Genomic DNA, 15,696 nt, shown 5'->3' with positions numbered 1-15,696 from the left:
GTATCCAAAATCTATAAAGAACTCATCAATCAAGAAATGGGCAGAAGACATGAACAGACATTTTTCCAAAGAAGACATCCAAATGGCCAACAGACACATGAAAAAGTGCTCAATATCGCTCGGCATCAGGGAAATCCAAATCAAAACCTCAATGAGATACCACCTCACACCAGTCAGAATGGCTAAAATTAACAAGTCAGGAAATGACAGATGTTGGCGGGGATGCGGAGAAAGGGGAACCCTCCTACACTGTTGGTGGGAATGCAAGCTGGTACAGCCACTCTGGAAAACTGTATGGAGGTTCCTCAAAAAGTTGAAAATAGAGCTACCATATGATCCAGCAATTGCACTACTGGGTATTTACCCCAAAGATACAAAAGTAGGGATCCGAAGGGTACGTGCACCCCGATGTTTATAGCAGCAATGTCCACAGTAGCCAAACTATGGAAAGAGCCAAGATGTCCATCAACAGATGAATGGATAAAGAAGAGGTGGTATATATATACAATGGAATATTATGCAGCCATCAAAAGGAATGAGATCTTGCCATTTGCAACGACATGGATGGAACTGGAGGGTATTATGTTGAGTGAAATAAGTCAAACAGAGAAAGACATGTATCATATGATCTCACTGATATGAGGAATTCCTAATCTCAGGAAACAAACTGAGGGTTGCTGGAGTGGGGGGTGGGGTGGGAAGGATGGGGTGACTGGGTGATAGACACTGGGGAGGGTATGTGCTCTGGTAAGCGCTGTGAATTGTGCAAGACTGTTGAATCTCAGATCTGTACCTCTGAAACAAATAATGCAATATATGTTAAGAAGAAAAAAAAAAGAAGAAAAAGGTAGCGGGAGGGGAAGAATGAAGCGGGGGAAATTGGAGGGGTAGACGAACCATGAGAGACGATGGACTCTGAAAAACAAACGGGGTTCTAGAGGGGAGGGGGGGTGGGAGGATGGGTTAGCCTGGTGGTGGGTATTGAGGAGGGCACATTCTGCATGGAGCACTGGGTGTTATGCACAAACAATGAATCATGGAACACTTCATCTAAAACTAATGATGTAATGTATGGGGATTAACATAAGAATAAAAAAATAATAATAATGTAAAAGTTTAATTAATTTAATTACATAGTAAAAGCACCTTTTTATATCCAGAAAAAAAAAAAAAGAAAATGAGGGGAAAAGGGTAAGCCTTTTATTAATTCCGACATAATTAACATTTCTGTTCCTCTTTATTTCTTTGGATAGATCCAAATTTCATCCTGGTATACTTTTTCTTTTGTTTGAAGAGCTTCCTTTAACATTTCAAGTATTATAGGTCTTCTGGTGATAAATTTTCTATTTTCTTGGTTTATTTTCAAAAGACATTTTTGCTGCATATAGAATTTTGGGTTAATGGATTTTTTTTTCTTTCTTTAAGATCTTTAAAGATATTCCATTGTCTTCTGCCCTGCATGGTTTTCAATGAGAAATCTGCTTTTACTCCTACATTTATTTTCTATACATAATATTTATCTGGTTGATTTAAAGATTATTCTCTTGGTCACTGATTTTCAACAATTAGGTTAAGAAGAACATTTGTGTGTTTTTCTGATTTTTCTCTCTGTGCGTCTATAATTGCTATGTCTTCATACTTACTGATCCTATTTCTGAAGTTTCTAATTTGCTCTTAATCCCATCCAGAAAAATGTCCATTTTCTATTTGTATTTTTCATCGTAAGGTTCTATTTGGTTCTTTTCTATATCTTCTGTTGTTCTCATTACGTTCATTTCTTCCTTTATATTCTTGCACATGTTTATAAGATCTAAATACCTGTTTTAAGTTCTTATCTACTCTTTCTAACAACTTTATAATTTTTATATCTGCTCTCATTGACTTATTTTTCACATTATGGATCTTATTTTCCTATTTCTTTGCATGACTGATATCTTTTATTGGATGCACAACTATGAATTTTGTGTTCTTGAGTACTTAATTTTGTTCTTTATTTTTTTCAATTCATTATTTTTAATTTATTTGTATATATTAGATATTTTCTGTGGCTTTGGAGCCCCCTTAGCCTCTATTTCTTTTTTTTTTCTTTTTTAAGTTTATTTATTTTTATTTTTTTATTATGTTCAATTAGCCAACATATAGTACATCATTAGTTTTTGATGTAGTGTTCAATGATTCATTAGTTGCATATAACACCCACTGCTCATCACCACATGTGCCCTCCTTAATACCCATCACCTGGTTACCCCATCCCCCCACTCTCCTCCCTTCTGTAACCCTCAGTTTGGTTCCCAGAGTCCAGAGTCTCTCATGGTTTTTCTCTCTCTCTGATTTCTTCCCATTCAGTTTTCCCTCCTTTCCCCTGTGGTCCTCCATGCTATTCCTTATGTTCCACATGAGTGAAACCATATGATAATTGTCTTTCTCTGTTTGACCTATTTCACTTAGCATAATCCCCTCCAGTTCTATCCATGTCGATGCAAATGGTGGGTTTTCATCCTTTCTGATGGCTGAATAATATTCCATTATATATATGAACCACATCTTCTTTATCCATCATCTGTTGAAGGACATCTCGGCTCTTTAAATATTGTTTGCCTGTGTCTGATTTGCAGGTAAGTGACTTGCAAATTAGTTTGATGGTTTTTTAAGGTTGCTTTTAAGTTTTGTTATGATGGGCCCAGAATAGTGTTTATTATAGGTCTAATTTATCCTTATTTTTAAAAGTGTAACTTAAGTTTTCCCAATATCATGTGTAACTAGTTATTCCTAGCCCTGAATTAACTCCAAGAATTCATCCTACTGCTTTCTGGTAGTTCTTTCCCTAGCTTTGGGTAGATTTTTCTCATGCATACACAGACCAGAACCAAAGACTCAAGGGAGCTCTCTACAGATCTTCAGTCATTCTTTCTGTCTCTCTCTCAGTACAGTTCCCTCTTTGATATTCTAGCTACCTGGGCCCACTGAGCTCCAACCTCTGTGTCTTCAACTCATTAAGATACCTGGGCCTTCTTCTGGGTCCACTGTCCTGCACTGTGGCTTGGAAATAGTCCTTCTCTCAATGATCACAGCCATGAGCAGCCTTTTGTTTAATGTTTGAAAATCATTGTTTTATATATTATTTTGGCTGACACTGTAGGTTATTTCTGGTGGAGGGTAATTCCTCTAGCAGTTAGTCATGCATGGGCAGAAACAGAAATAATATAGGACCTCCAGAAACAGTATGACTACCTTTTTAAATGTAGTTATTAAATAAGCAATCTAACTCTCTTATGGCCAGTAACTATTTGATGTCCTAGGCTTCATCTTTCTCCCATCTGTAAAATATATATGTAATGAGATAAGATTTAATAAGTCAATGGATATTAATAAGTCATCATATATTATCCTAAAATGTCCACAATTTTAAGTTTCCCAATTAAAGCCATCATTTATATATATAAAAAAGCCAGTCTCTGTGCTTTCCTTTATTTAAAAAAAAAAAAAAGATTCCATTGACCAATATCTGTGGCCTATGCATTCATAGTGAATTTTCTCACACAAAGATTCTTCCAGCCCAGTCTGTAATGAAACTTAAAAAAAAAAAATTGAGTATTGTCATCTGTGACCAAAAGCCTGGTAGAGACAAATATGTGTATGACCTCAGGTTCACTGATATAGTGCTCTTGTCAAATATGTCTAGAATTGACATGTACACAACTAACTATTCATAGCACTAGACATTTTTGTATTATTGGACACTCAATGACTTTTTTCTGTGCTGTTTCAGAATTCAAGCTCCCAGAAGACAGAATGTTAGGGATTGAGGCACAGAGTATCCAGATTCTAATATGTTATGATGATGCAGTACAAAAGAAAGGTCATGATATACTCACTGGGAGCCTAATTTTTATGCTAGGTTTCCCTGACCTCTAATCTTTAAACTGGAATAATAAACAAGAAAAATAAAACAAAAATTTAAAGGTGAATTAAAAGACCATTTAACCATACTGTTTATTTCTAGTTTCTTAATTTAAAATGAGTTAAGTAATGGTATGGAATTGTTAGTTTCAGAAGATTCCATTTATTTATTATAGGACTTCACATCAAAATTCATCATTTCCTACAAACACAGGGTTAAAATATTTACAAAAGGACAAATTTTCTACCAGGAGGTTTAAAAGGCTGGGGAACTACACTATAAAAACACACCCACATACACAGATATAAATAAATATTAATTAAATGTATTATATGTATTAAATAGAATGGAAAGAAGTAAAGTTCGATAATAATTACTTGGCTTAAAAGCCTAAAAACATTGTACAGGCATATAGTAAGGAGGTTTTGGATGTATTATCAAAATGCATTGCATAGAAATTTAATGTAGTTGCTATAGAATGATCTCCTATGATTGAAACCATGTGTGGAGAGTATGGGCTTCTGCAAGATGTGTTGCAGCAACAAAGGCTCTAAAGATGTATTTGTGCTGCCTGCTATGTGCAGATGATTGGCTTAGATACAGTTCCCAGACATAAACAGCATGCTATCAGATAGAGATGGAGAATGCTTACCACATTGTACAAGCTTATGCACCAATGCTCAAATATAATCTGCCCAGAAAATCCATTAACAAAGGCAAACCAAAGCTGAAAGAGAAGAAAGTTCAAGAAGTTTTATATTGACCTAAGTGTTTCCATTCACTGAAGTACTTTATCATTCTTTTTTTTTCCATGTCATCAAATGGGATTTTACCAAAATGTAAATAAAATCAAACTTGAGTATTTGAGCCTAACAGAAAGCCAGTCCATTTATTTTAGAATTTTTATTTCATTGTTACTGTACTTTCTCTATCAAAAAATAATTTCAATGAAATATTTAGATCTCATTGTCCAATAATGCATTGCTTCAGTAAAGAATGATATTGAGTTGTAAAAGTTCAGAATGATTTTGTCTATGGCTTCAGCAAATTGTAGCATCTGCAACTAATAACATTTGTAACTGGCCCAGCCAAAGAAAGGAGAACTCCTAATTCAAAAAGATCTATGCCCCTCTGTTTATTGCAGCATTATTAACAAAAGCAATAAATGTGGAAGCAACCTAGGTGTTCATCAATAGAAGAATGGATAAAGAAGAGGCTATATACACTCACATATATATATATGTATATGTATATATCCAATGAAATATTGCTCAACCATAAAAAAAAGTATGAGATCCCACCATTTGCAACAGCATGGATGGATTTAGAGGATATCCCTCTTTGACATGAGTTTCTAAGTGTTACTTTCTCTGTTACTTTTTGGAAGAGTTTGAGGAAGATTGGTGTTAATTTTTCTTTGAATGATTGGTATAATTTTCCAGGGAGGTGTTTGATTACTGATCTCATCTCCTTACTATAGTCTGTTCATATTTTCTATTTCTTCATTATTTGCCCAGCTGATTTTTGACAAAGGTGGAAAATCAATTTAATGGAAGGATAACCTTTTCATCAAATAGTACTGAAGTAATCGGATCTCCATGGGCAAAATAACTAGACAATCTAAACCCTCCACTGTACACAAAAATTAACTGAAAATGAATCATGACATTAAGTGTAAAACACTTTTAGAAAACTATATAGAGGAAAATCTTTGGAATCTAGAGCTAGGCAAAGAGCTTTTTGATATAGAACAAAAAGCATGATCCATAAAAGGAAAATATATAAATCAGACCACATCAAAATTAAAAACTTTTGTACTCCGAAAGACTATTAAGATGACAAAACAACATGATACAGACTGGAAGAAAATATTTGCAAACTACTCACCTGCCAGAGGACTAACATCTAAAATATGTGAACTCTCAAAACTTAAGAGTGAAAAAACAATTCAATTAGAAAATGGACAAAAAAATATGAAGACACATTTCACTGAAGAAGATATGAAGATAGCAAATAAGTACATGAGAAGATATTCAACATCATTAGCCTCTACGGAAATGCAATTTAAAACCACAATGACATATCACTACCCATCTATCAGAAAGGCTAAAAAAATAGTGATAACATCAAGTGCTGGTAAAGATCCAGAGAAACAAGATAACAGATGCTTTGCTGGTGGGAACTGAAAATGGTAAAGTCACTCTGGAAATTAGTTGGGAGTTTCTTTTAAAACTATGCACTTCCCATATGATCCAGCAATTGTACTCTTGGACATTTGTCCTAAATAAGTGAAAACTTGTATTTGCACAAAACCTACACACAAATGCTCTTCAACAGGTGGATGATAAATGTTATGGTAAGGGAACAAATGATACAGGGAATAACTTGTATCAATCTCAAGGGAATTATACAGACTGAAAAAATCCGATCTCAAAAGGTTGTATACTACATGTTTCCACTTTTATAACATTCTTGAAAGAACAAACTTATTAGGATAGGGAACAGATCAGTCACTGTCAGGGGTAAGGGATGGATGTGGCTATAAAGGGATAGCATGAGGGGGATCCTTGTGGTGAGGGAACAGGTCTATATCATTGGGGGAGGGTTGAGGAGGGAAAGAGGCCTCTGCCTTGATTTCTATGGTGTTTACATCAATCTGCATGTGGATAAAAGTACACAGAATCAGACACACAAGTGTGTGTAAAGCTGGTGAAATATGAAAAAACTCTGTTGGTTATATCCTGGTTTTGATATTGTCCTGGAGTTATTCAAGGTGTTCTTTAGGGAGAATTGGGTGAATGTTTCACAGGACCTCCTAAAAATATTTTTGTAACTTCCTGTGAATCTATAATTATTGCAAAATAAAATATTTCAAAATATATTTCCATAGCCAAATTAAAGGTTTAACAGGTATTTTTAAAGTCAGGATGGTGGTTAGAAGATTCAAATTTACTGAATAACTTAGAGTGAAAACCTAAAACAGAATTATGTAATGGTAATTTAAGTGATACAAATATGGAAAAAAAAAACCTAAACTACCAAGACTGATGTCAAAGACCTAACTTTTCCATGAAAGAAAGTGTATCTCTCTTCTTACCTCAATAATGTATAACACTACATTTTTGTAGAAACAGTACAATATGCATTTTGTCACTCAAAAATGATTCCAAGCTCCATGAACCAACAGAAGCTTCTCCAAGTAGCTAAACTAAAAGAAGGAAACAACAGTCATTTGCAAGTTCAAAGGGACCTACCAGTTAGTGACAAAACCCACAAAACATCATTTTCTCAGCATTTCACATTTCAGAGTTTCCACTCTAGAAAATGTAACACAGAAGGAAGCAGAGTGAAACCAATTTTGCAGACAACCTGACATGGCAGTTCTCTATAAAGAAATTTTTTTTAAAGCTTTATAAAATTCACCTCTTTTATCACTAAAACAAATCTTTTTAACATCATATTTTTTTGCCCAGTAAATGCTGCTTGGATTTTCACTTGGAATGTGCAAGGCTTTTAATCTGATAAACATCTAAGACTTTAATCATAGTAATGGGACAGACTTATTTAATGAAAGCAACATCCTATTAGAAACAAGAACTCAGGCTAAATCACTCTTTTTTTTTTAAATGTGTGATCAGGTATAAGTAACAAAGTCTTACAGGAATCAGTTCCCCACTTCGTATAATAAATAAAAAGTTAAAATTAAAAATGAAGGTTACATGCAGCCTCTGCAGTGTTGTGAGCCTCCTTACCCTCATCTACATACATACTTTCATAGCAGTTACTACCTTCTAACAAATGACAGGCACTACTGTATATTTTTGTTTCCTACAATGGAAGCTCTGTGAGAGTAGGTCTCATTGTTGACTTTACTGATGAATCCTAAACACCCAGAAACATGCCCAAAATATGGTATTTGCTCAGTGAACATTTTTTTGAATGACTATACAGGAGAGTTATTCCACAAAATGAAGTAATTCAGTAATTTAATGACTCCTGGAATTAAATACTCACTTCAAAGTAGCACCAGGTGGTACATATGAAAAATTTTAAACTTTCAAAAAAAGAGCACTTACGATTTTGGATCATGAGAGAGCAGGATGGGGAAGAAGATGCTCAGTGAATTAAAGAAATGTTTTTGTTCGTTTATATCCAGAACTTGATATTAAACTTGAGTCACTATAGAGAACATTCCTATTGCCTCAGAGTTTAGCTTTGCAGTGGTTTAAAGTCAGAGTTTCATTTCTTGGGATGACTTAAAAATATTAAGAAATTTGGAGAGAAGGAAGTGAATAATTTACACTTTTCCGAGAATAAAATGATCCAGGTTATGAGTAGAATGTTACACTGATATACTCTGAGAAGGGAAATTTCTTCATTACCCAGAAAGAGCAGAGTAAAAGACATTTGTTTGACCACTGCTGCAGAATACATATGAAAGGCTGGAGGCAGATGGGGCAGAAATGGGAAAATTTCCACTTACAGTTCTGGGAATAAGATTCATTCTGCAAAAGTATAAGATGGCACACATCACTGGCAGAATACCTTCTCCCCCTCTGCAGTCAAAGCTGCTCTTGGGTTGAAGTAAGAGGGAGGGGAAAAAAAAAAAAAACAGTGTGGCTTAAAGTATTATTGACATGACATAGCCTTTTAATGGGGGCCTAAGCACGAATCAAATCAATCTTCTGCATTAGTGGCTGTCTTGGTGTGGCACTTTAGGGGTGGGTGGAAGGAAGAAGAGAAAACTTGGAAGGTCTATTCCAAGACGGTGACACAGGAAGACTCTCAACTCACACCTCCTTCACAGACACACCAAATTTACACCTATTTACATAGGAATTCCTCCTGAGGGCTGACTGAATAGCTTCTGCACCACAAAATATCGATGGAGACACAGTAAGAAAAAGAATCCCCACCCCGACACTGCAAACTGAAGTGGGGAGCAACAGCAGTACTTAAGGACCATGAGTAGATTCATCTGCCCTGGGGTGCAGAAAAAAAGCCACAGTCTAAAAGGGTAACTAGAATAAAAAAAGTAAAAAAAATATGAAAGGAAAACTGTTCCAAGTAAAAGCAAACATACAAAAAGGTCATAGAGCAATCACTTGTAAACTATTATGAAGGTTAAAAGACGAAAGTAGTAAAATCAATTCTAAAAAATTAGTTAAGGGGATTTACAAAATAAAAAGATGTAAAATAAAATAAAACTTATACATAAATTGTGAAGGGAGAAGAAAAAAATGAAGTACTTTTAAAATGAGTTCAAACTTAAGAGACCATCAACTTAATATAGTCTGCAATATACTTAGGATGTTATATAAAACCTCATAATAAACCAAAAACTTATAATAGATAAACAGAAAATAAAGAGAAATAAAGACAAGCAAAACACTAAAGAAAATTACAACTCACAAGGAAAAAGAGTAAGAGAAGATGAAGGGAATAGAGAAGAACTACAAGAACAACCAGAAAACAATTAATAAAATGGCAATAAGTAAATATCTATCAATAATTACTTTAAATGTAAATAGTCTAAATGCTTGAAAAAAAGACATAAGGTGACAAAATGGATAAAACAAATAAGACTCATTTATATGCTGCCTGCAAGAGACTCACTTCAGACCTAAAGGCACATACAGACTGAAAGTGAAGGGATGGAAAAAGATATGCCATGAAAATGGAAGTTAAAAAAAAAAAAAAAAGCCAGGGGGCAATACTTATATCAGACAAAATAGACTCGAAATTAAAGACTGTAGCAAGTGACAAAGAGGGCACTACATAATGATAAAGGGATCAAAAAACAAGAGGATATAATAATTGTAGTTATCTATGTACCCAATATAGGAGCACCTAAATAAAGCAAATATTAATAGACACAAGGGGAAAACTTGACAGCAATATGATAAATAGTAGGGGACTGTAACACCCCACTCATATCAATGAATAGATCACCCAGGTAAAAAATGAGTAAGGAAACAGTGTCTTTGAACAACACATTAGACCAGATGGACTTGACATATACAGAAAATACCATCCAAAAACAACAGAATACACATTCTTTTCAACTGCACATGGAACATTCTCCAGGATACATCATGTTAGGCCACAAAAGAAGCCTAAATAAATTTAAGAAGATTAAAATCATACCAAGCATTTTTTTTTACTACAACTGGTATGAATGAAGCTAGACATCAATTACAAGGAAAACAAACAAACAAACAGAAAAAGCACAAACATGTGGAGGCTAAACAATATGGTACTAAACAGCCACTGGGTCAATGAAGAAACCAAATAAGAAATTAAAAAATACATGGAGGAGATAGTCCAAGATAACAGAGGAGTAGGAGATCTTAGTTTTGTCTGGTCCCAGGAATTCAGATAGATAGCTATCAAATCATTCTGAACACCTGCGAATTCAATCAGAGATATAAGAAAATATTAGCTGAGGGATGCCTGGGTGGCTCAGTCGGTTAAGCGTCTGCCTTCGGCTCAGGTCATGATCCCAGGGTCCTGGGATCGAGTCCCGCATCGGGCTCCCTGCTTGGCGGGAAGCCTGCTTCTCCCGCTCCCACTCCCCCTGCTCGTGTTCCTTTCTCGCTGTGTCTCTCTCTGTCAAATAAATAAAATCTTTAAAAAAAAAAAAGAAAGAAAAGATTAGCTGAAACTCTACAAATAGAAAAGCTACCACATTCTGCAAGAATGACAAGACAGAAAAACTCACCTCAAAAAAGAGAGAACAAGAGGCAGTACTGACTGCCAGGGACCTAATCAGTATGGATGTAAATAAGATATCAGAACTAGAGTTCAGAATAATGGTTACAAAGATACTAGCTGGGCTTGAAAAAAAAGCATAGTAGACACTAGAGAATCCCTTTCTGGAGAAATAAAAGAACTAAAATCTAATCAAGTCAAAATCAAAAAAGCTATTAATGAGATGCAATAAAAAATGGAGGCTCTAACTGCTAGGATAAATGAGGCAGAAGAAAGAATTAGTGATATAGAAGACAAAATGAAGAATAAAGAAGCTGAGAAAAAGAGATAAACAACTACTGGATCATGAGGGGAGAATTTGAGAGATAAGTGATACCATAAAGAGAAACAATGTTAGAATAATTAGGATCCAAGAAGAAGAGGAAAGGAGGGGGGGCAGAAGGTATATTGGAGCAAATTATAGTGGAGAACTTCCTAATCTGGGAAAGGAAACAGGCATCAAAATCCAGGAGGCACAGAGAATCCCCTTCAAAATCAATAAAAATAGCTCAACACCTCGACATATAATAGTGAAAATTGCAAATCTCAGAGACAAAGAGAAAATCCTGAAAGCAGCTTGGGACAAGAGGTCCATAACCTACAAGGGTAGAAACATCAGACTGGCAGCAGACCTATCCACAGAGATCTGCGAGGCCAGAAAGGACTGGCATGATATATTCAGGATACTAATTGAGAAAAATACGCAGCCAAGAATACTCTTTCCAGTAAGGATGTCATTCAAAATAGGAGAGATAAAAAGCTTCCAGGACAAACAGAAACTAAAAGAATTTGTGATCACTAAACCAGCCCTGCAAGAAATATTAAAGGGGATCCTTTAAGCAAAGAGAGAGCCCAAAAGTAACATAGACCAGAAAGGAACAGAGACAATATACAGAAACAGTGACTTCACAGGTAATACAATGGCACCAAATTCATATCTTCAATAATTACTCTGAATGTAAATGGATTAAATGCTCCAATCAAAAGGGAATCAGATTGGATTAAAAAAAAACAAAAAAAACCCTAAAAACAATAACAAAAAAAGACCCGTCCATATGCTGTCTACAAGACTCATTTTAGACCCAAAGACACCTCCAGATTGAAAGTGAGGGGGTGTAAAACCATTTATCATGCTAATGGCCATCAAAAGAAATCTGAGGTAGCAATCCTTATAGCAGACAAATTAGATTTTAAACCAAAGATTATAATAAAAGATGAGGAAGGACACTATATCATAATTAAAGGGTCTATACAACAAGAAGATATAACAATTGCAAATGTTTATGCCCCCAACATGGGAGCAGGCAATTATATAAACTAATCAATAACAAAATGAAAGAAACACATTAATAATAATAAAATAATAGTAAGGGACTTCAACACCCCACTCACTGCAATGGACAGATCATCTAAGCATTAGATCAACAAGGAAACAAGGGCTTTGAATGACACACTGGACCAGATGGAATTCACAGATACATTCAGAACATTCCATCCTAAAGCAACAGACTACACATTCTTCTCAAGTGCACATGGAACATTCTCCAGAATAGATCACATACTGGGCCACAAATCAGGTCTCAACTGGTACAAAAAGATTGGGATCATTCCCTACATATTTTCAGACCACAATGCTTTGAAACTTGAACTCAATCACAAGAGGAAATTTGGAAAGAACTCAAATACGTGGAGGCTAAACAATATCCTACTAAAGAATGAATGGGTTAACCAGGACATTAAAGAAGAATTTAGAAAATTTATGGAAACAAAGGAAAATGAAAACACAACTGTTCAAAACCATTGGACTGCAGCAAAGGCAGTCCTAAGAGGGAAGTATATATGGGCCTTTCTCAAGAAACAAGAAACGTCTTAAACACACAACCTAACCTTACACCTAAAGGAGCTAGAAAAAGAACAGCAAATAAAGCCTAAATCCAGTGGGAGAAGAGAAATAATAGAAGAAGACATATTGGAGCAGATTATCAGAAGATAATTAGATCGATAGATGGTAATCAGATAGAAGATAATCAGATAATCAGAAGATTAGAGCAGAAATCAATGAAATAAACCAAAAGAACAGTAGAACAGATCAACGAAACTAGGAGCTGGTTCTTTGAAAGATTTAATAAGATTGATAAACCCCTGGCCAGGCTTATCTAAAAGAAAAGAGAAAGGACACAAATAAATAAAATCATGAATAAAAGAGGAGAGATCACAACCGACACCAAAGAAATACAAATAATAAGAACATATTATGAGCAACTATATGCCAACAAATTAGGCAATCTGGAAGAAATGGATGCATTCCTAGAAACATATAAGCTACCAAAACTGAAACAGGAAAAAATATAAAACCTGAACAGAACCATAACCATCAAGGAAATTGAAACAGTAATCAAAAATCTCCCAATAAACAAGAGTCCAGGGCCAGATGGCTTGCCAGGGGAATTCTACCAAACATTTAAAGAAGAATTAATACCTATTCTTCTGAAGCTCTTTCAAAAAATAGAAATGGAAGGAAAACTTCCAAACTCTGAGGCCAACATTACCTTGATCCCAAAACCAAAGACCCCACCATAAAGGAGAACTACACACCAATATCCCTGATGAACATGGATGCAAAAATTCTCACCAAGATACTAGCCAATAGGATCCGACAGTACATTAAAAGGATTATTCACCATGACCAAGTGGGATTTATTCCTGGGCTGCAAGGATGGCTCAGTATCGGCAAATCAATCAATGTGATGCACTACATTAATAAAAGAAAGGACAAGAACCATATGATCCTCTCAGTAGAGATAAAGCATTTGACAAAGTACAGCATCCTTTCTTGATTAAAACTTCACAGTATAGGGATAGAGGGAACATACCTCAATATCACAAAAGCCATATACAAAAAGCCCACAGTGAATATCATTCTCAATGGGGAAAAACTGAGCTTTTCCCCTAAGGTCAGGAACACAACTGTTGTTCAACATAGTATTAGAAATCTTAGCCTCAGCAATCAGACAATGAAAAGAAATAAAAGACATCCAAATTGGCAAACAAGAAGTCAAACTCTCATTCTTCACAGATGATATGATACTCTATGTAGAAAAGATTCCACCCCAAACTTGCTAGAACTCATATAGGAATTCAGCAAAGTGGCAGGATATAAAATCAATGCACAGAAATCAGTTGCATTTTTATACACTAACAATGAAACAGAAGAAAGAGAAATTTAGGAGTCGATCCCATTTACAATTGCACCAAAAACCATAAGATACCTAGGAATAAACCTAACCAAAGAGGCAAAGGAAACTATAGCACTATAGAACAGTCATGAAAGAAATTGAGGAAGACACAAAGAAATGGAAAAAGTTCCATACTCATGGACTGGAAAAATTAATATTGTTAAAATGTCCATACTACCCCAAGTAATCTATAAGCTCAATGCAATCCCTGTCAAAATATCAATATTTTTCATAGAAATAGAATAATCCTAAAATTAGTATGGAACCACGAAAGATCCCAAGTAACCAAAGCAATCTTGAGAAAGAAGAAAAATGTCAGAGGTATCACAATCCCAGATTTCAAGATATACTACAAAGCTATAATAATCAAAACAGTGGGTACTGGCACAAAAACAGACACATAGATCAATGGAACAGAATAGAGCTGTCAAAATATGATCAACTTTTTTCACAGAACTAGAACAAATAATCCTAAAATTTGTATGGAACCAGAAAAGACCCCTAATAGCCAAAGGAATGTTGAAAAGCAAAGGGGTACCTGAGTGGCTCAGCCAGTTAAGCGTCTGCCTTCGGCTCAGGTCATGATCCCAGGGTCCTGGGATCGAGTCTCGCATCGGGCTCCCTGATCAGCGGGGAGCCTGCTTCTCCCTCTCTCTCTGTCTCTCATGAATAAATAAAAAAAAGAAAAGTAAAGCTGGTGGCATCACAATTCCAGACTTCCAGCTCTATTACAAAGCTGTCATCATCAAGACAGCATGGTACTGGCACAAAAACAGACACACAGATCAATGGAACAGAATAGAGACACTCAGAAATGGACCCTCAACTCTATGGTCAACTAATCTTCAACAAAGCAGGAAAGAATGTCCAATGGAAAAAAGTCTCTTCAACAAATGGTATTGGGAAAATTGGACAGCCACATGCAGAAGAATGAAACTGGACCGTTTCCTTACACCATACACAAAAATAGACTCAAAACAGATGAAAGACCTAAATGTGAGACAGGAATTCATCAAAATCCTTGAGGAGAACACAGGGAGCAACCTCTTTGACCTCAGCTGCAGCAACTTCTTGCTAGACACATCTCCAAAGGCAAGGGAAGCAAGGGCAAAAATGAACTATTGGGAATCCCTTAAATAAAAAGCTTCTGCACAGCAAAGGAAACAATCAACAAAACCAAAAGACAACTGACAGAATGAGAGAAGGTATTTGCAAATGACATATCAGATAAAGGGCTAGTATCCACAATCTATAAAGAACTTATCAAACTCAACACCCAAAGAACAACTAATCCAATCAAGAAATGGGCAGAAGACATGAACAGACATTTCTCCAAAGAAGACACACAAATGACCAACAGACACATGAAAAAATGCTCAACATCACTTGGCATCAGGGAAATCCAAATCAAAACCTCAATGAGATACCACCTCACACCAGTCAGAATGGCTAAAATTAACAAGTCAGGAAACAACAGATGTTGGCGAGGATGCAGAGAAGGGGGAACCCTCCTACACTGTTGGTGGGAATGCAAGCTGGTGCAGCCTCTCTGGAAAACAGTATGGAGGTTCCTCATAAAGTTAAAAATAGAGCTACCCTATGACCCAGCAATTGCACTACTGGGTATTTACCCCAAAGATACAAATGTAGTGATCCAAAGGGGCACATGCACCCCAATGTTTATAGCAGCAATGTCCACAATAGCCAAACTATGGAAAGAGCCTAGATGTCCATCAACAGATGAATGGATAAAGAAGATGTGGGATATATATATATATATATATATATATATATATATATATATATATA

The 15,696-nt window shown here is 35.6% G+C and overlaps 1 protein-coding gene across 1 annotated transcript in view; it reads right to left on the bottom strand.

Annotated features, from left to right (window-relative positions):
- The window catches only part of LOC110570205 (phospholipid-transporting ATPase IB-like), a 180,179-nt gene that overhangs the window by 51,460 nt on the left and 113,023 nt on the right, over positions 1-15,696 (bottom strand). Inside the window, 2 exon segments of the mRNA XM_021678187.2 lie at positions 4,554-4,628; positions 6,999-7,109. Of these exon segments, the coding sequence (XP_021533862.2) occupies positions 4,554-4,628; positions 6,999-7,109 (186 nt within the window).

The sequence above is a fragment of the Neomonachus schauinslandi genome, chromosome 3, assembly GCF_002201575.2.
Source record: "Neomonachus schauinslandi chromosome 3, ASM220157v2, whole genome shotgun sequence".
Classification (NCBI taxonomy): Eukaryota; Metazoa; Chordata; class Mammalia; order Carnivora; family Phocidae; genus Neomonachus; species Neomonachus schauinslandi.
The sequence above is the reverse complement of the archived record's forward strand: the minus strand, read 5'-3'. Positions and strand labels throughout refer to the sequence as shown.